Below are 3,369 nucleotides of genomic sequence, written 5' to 3' on the forward strand. Positions count from 1 at the left end.
AACCTCAGTCATCAGATACGAAGCTGATAGCTTCATAATAAATAATACATTTCCTATTTCAAGACGTAGAAGTCGAGATTAAAGTCTGGTGCCGTAACATTTTATTCACTAATAATAGCCTACGTTAATGTCTAGCATTGTTCAAATATGAATTATATTAACGTTCATCTTTCAGGTTACTTCCTCAAGAAAGAGCATGAACACAGTTGATCACATTCAAGATTTATTTCGACAAGCTGATCGAAGTGAGCTCAAGTTCACACCATTCAACAAGACCCGACGCTCCTCAGAGAACAAACCAAATAAATAGGGGGGGAACATTTTACATAGCAAAATCACAATAGCTTCCTTCATTGATGACATTACGCGGAATCAGTCAGAATAGTAAGTAAGACTCAGAAGTCTAACGAATAGTAAAATTCACACAATAAGGCTATTTACATGTTTGCACGGTAATATATTTGTCATACTGCGTTGCATAGTTCCATTATTGCTGTCGTGATTTTGTGTTTCATGTAACACTCGAATAAATCCACCTGCACAGGATATGAGACAAGTAGGCTATTGTTGATTGAAAAGCTTAACGTTTTTTGATTCATTGATTGTAACAGGCCACCCACAGCCCGCGTCAATGCACGAGCACCAACCTATGCAGTCTGAAATAAATAGAATTGATTTGACAGTAGGCTCTTTTCAAACATCGTATGAAGAAATCAAACGAAAACAAAGCAAAACAATCGGCAACAAGCACTAATTAATTAACAGATTAGTGTAGCTGGCATCCAACCCCTATGCTCGCTTTTAATTATGGAAACCCGTGTTTAATTCGTCCTGGCTCTGGAACGGTTGGCTGCGGGGATGTAAGTCGTAAGGAAAATGGCTGTCTGGGGAAACGCGGTACATGGAGCCCCGGCCGGGAACGTTACAGTATCTCATCCCGTAATGGCAGTTCTTACTGTACTCGACTTGGTCCTCGTGTTTTTTAAGCGAGAAAATCCCGTTGTAATTAATTGGGGGACTCATTTGGCCGTCAATATGAGGGCTGCTGCTCTCTGGAGAGGCGCTGTCGTAGTAGGACTCATAGGACGCGTAATAGTTGTACGGCCGGAACGGCTTGACGCCGTCCCGGGTCCCAGAGCTGAGGCCGGTGGGCGTGGCCATCTCAGCGTTCGGATACGGGTACACAGAATCGTACTGAGGCCTGCCAGAGAACGACACGTCCCCGTTGTGATCTGTAAGGAAATTTCTGGCGTTGAGCTGCAGGCAACCCGCAACCAAGTTAGTGGTGGGCTGTGACAAGCCCTTACACAGGGTCTGCACGAACCCCAGCAGCTCGGGTTTTTTCCCCGCGCTCAGAGTCTCAGATAGAGCCCATATGTAATTCTTGGCCAGCCTCAACGTCTCGATCTTGGAGAGTTTTTGCGTTTTGGAGTAGCACGGCACGACTTTGCGCAGGCTCTCCAGCGCGTCGTTGAGGCCGTGCATGCGGCTGCGCTCGCGCGCGTTCGCTTCATTCCGGCGCATTTTGACACGGTCGCCGCGTCCTTCGGAGAATTTCTTTTTACGCTGACCTTTCTTCTTCGGGAGACCGTTCTCGTCCTCGTCTCTCTCCTCCTCTTCCCTTTCCGTGTTGTCGTCCTCTGTCTCCTTGAGCTCGGCGCTACTGAGTGTCCGGGCGTCTTCTTGACGGGTTAATGTGGCACCAAACTGAGACTCGCGCATCATGTCTGGGTCTTCAAATGGTACGGTTAGCATCGTCCCTGCATGACGACAAAAATGAACAACAAAATAAAGCAGTCATGACGTCAATTCCCCAGAAGCCTAACTGACCATGGGTTCCATAAAGTTTTTTTTTTAAATAGTTAATCTGTGATTAGCAGATTAACGCTTTGCTCCACAATATTAATGTGACATTTAATCTGCTATTGTTTTGGTTTTTTTTATCTTAAGTTAAGAAATTCATAAAACCAAAACGAGACTGTTGGTCTGACCTGCAATTAACGCTTTGCTCCACAATATTAATGTGACATTTAATCTGCTATTGTTTTTTTTATTTTTTATCTTAAGTTAAGAAATTCATAAAACCAAAACGAGACTGTTGGTCTGACCTGCGTATCAAATGTTTCAAAATATGTTCCAAACTTTAATATTTATCTGTAACAAATCAGTATACAATGTATCCTTAACTGTGTAAATAAATTGCAAGTAAAAAGAGGGCCATTTTTACAAATCTAGCCCACTATATTGTGCGTTAATGTGGTAATCAAACTGAAATATCATCCCAAAGATATGCTTTTAAACATCGTAATTTTACATGGTAAACATTTTCATTCAAAAGCGATAAACAAAAGTTAACAAATGCAGAAAAACTGTAAAAAAATTAAAAAAAACATAGAACGTGTTCGTCATTGAAATCTAGGCCTACCTGCTGTTTATGTTTCATCTTTGATGGTTTCTAATACACCTACATTGGAAAATATTACCCGTCTGGTCATATATGATGGTTCTAGTTTTTATTTGTAATCATACACATAAATCCTATGTGGATGTTATATATCAAATTAAACGAGAACCTGCTGATTCAGATGACACGTTTAGTCATTTTAACATCCATTAGCGTGATCACATATCTAATTCCCAAATGTGAAATTGCATAAATCGACTCAAAATGAGTTTTTGTTAAGTAAATGCATTTTACACAACGATTTACACTTTCTATTGTCATCTCAGGAGGGTGGTGGTCATGTATACTGATTTCAGTCCTGCAGCTCATTTCTAATTGGTTAGACTGGCGATGTTATTTCCACAGACTAACAGCAATTATAAAATAGCAACGATCCTGGGTGAACTTAAAACCATGGCAATGCTTGTAAAGTAGGAAAGACTGGAGATATGCGCGTTACTGTTTATAACAATAAACACAACAACAACACATGCATGCTCTACAGCAGACTGGGTTTCCATGGCTCACCTGTTTCTTTCAGTGTTCGGATCGCATGTTCGAATTCCTCGCGACGTGCAGAGCTGCCTCCCATGTGCTTGATGCGAAGCTGTAAGAATTCCTTTAATCTCCCTCTCCCTCTCTCTCTCTCTCTTTCACAGAGAAATGACACCCATGCCAGGCACCAGAGCTGGTACCCATGCCATCTGCCACTGACGTTTGGTTGGTCACGTGACGCGGTCTCTGGGGACCTTCATTCGGCTCTCATCATCTGGTGCGCGCGGTAATGGGCACCGGGAGGCTCTCATTTACCGTCAAAAAACTCCGAGTTAAAAAAAAGAGAGATTAATGCAAGTTCTGCTGCGGCAATAGCAGTGTAGAGACGACTAAATGATTTAGACTTTAAAGTGAAGCGTGTATTTGATTAT

General features: G+C 42.1%; 1 protein-coding gene across 1 annotated transcript; it reads right to left on the minus strand.

The window, feature by feature from the left end:
* Positions 1 to 221: 221 nt before the first annotated feature.
* Positions 222 to 3,083, minus strand: LOC107599290 (neurogenic differentiation factor 6-B). The gene is made up of 2 exons (XM_016290835.1): positions 2,972 to 3,083; positions 222 to 1,760 (listed from the first exon to the last, which is right to left on the minus strand). The coding sequence occupies exons 1-2, from the start codon at positions 3,033 to 3,035 to the stop codon at positions 802 to 804; spliced, it is 1,023 nt and encodes a 340-aa protein (XP_016146321.1). The 5' UTR covers positions 3,036 to 3,083; the 3' UTR covers positions 222 to 801.
* Between the last annotated feature and the right edge of the window lie 286 nt (positions 3,084 to 3,369).

This window comes from Sinocyclocheilus grahami, unplaced genomic scaffold (genome assembly GCF_001515645.1).
Source record: "Sinocyclocheilus grahami isolate Dianchi unplaced genomic scaffold, SAMN03320097.WGS_v1.1 scaffold263.1, whole genome shotgun sequence".
In the NCBI taxonomy this organism is placed as follows: Eukaryota; Metazoa; Chordata; class Actinopteri; order Cypriniformes; family Cyprinidae; genus Sinocyclocheilus; species Sinocyclocheilus grahami.

What these genes read in the sequence shown, in the direction of transcription:
- LOC107599290 (XM_016290835.1), bottom strand. Translation starts at nt 3,035, where the DNA reads ATGGGAGGCAGCTCTGCACGTCGCGAGGAATTCGAACATGCGATCCGA. An exon ending in CCGAACACTGAAAGAAACAG is followed by an intron (nt 1,761 to 2,971) that starts GTGAGCCATGGA and finishes GTCGTCATGCAG; the next exon opens with GGACGATGCTAACCGTACCA.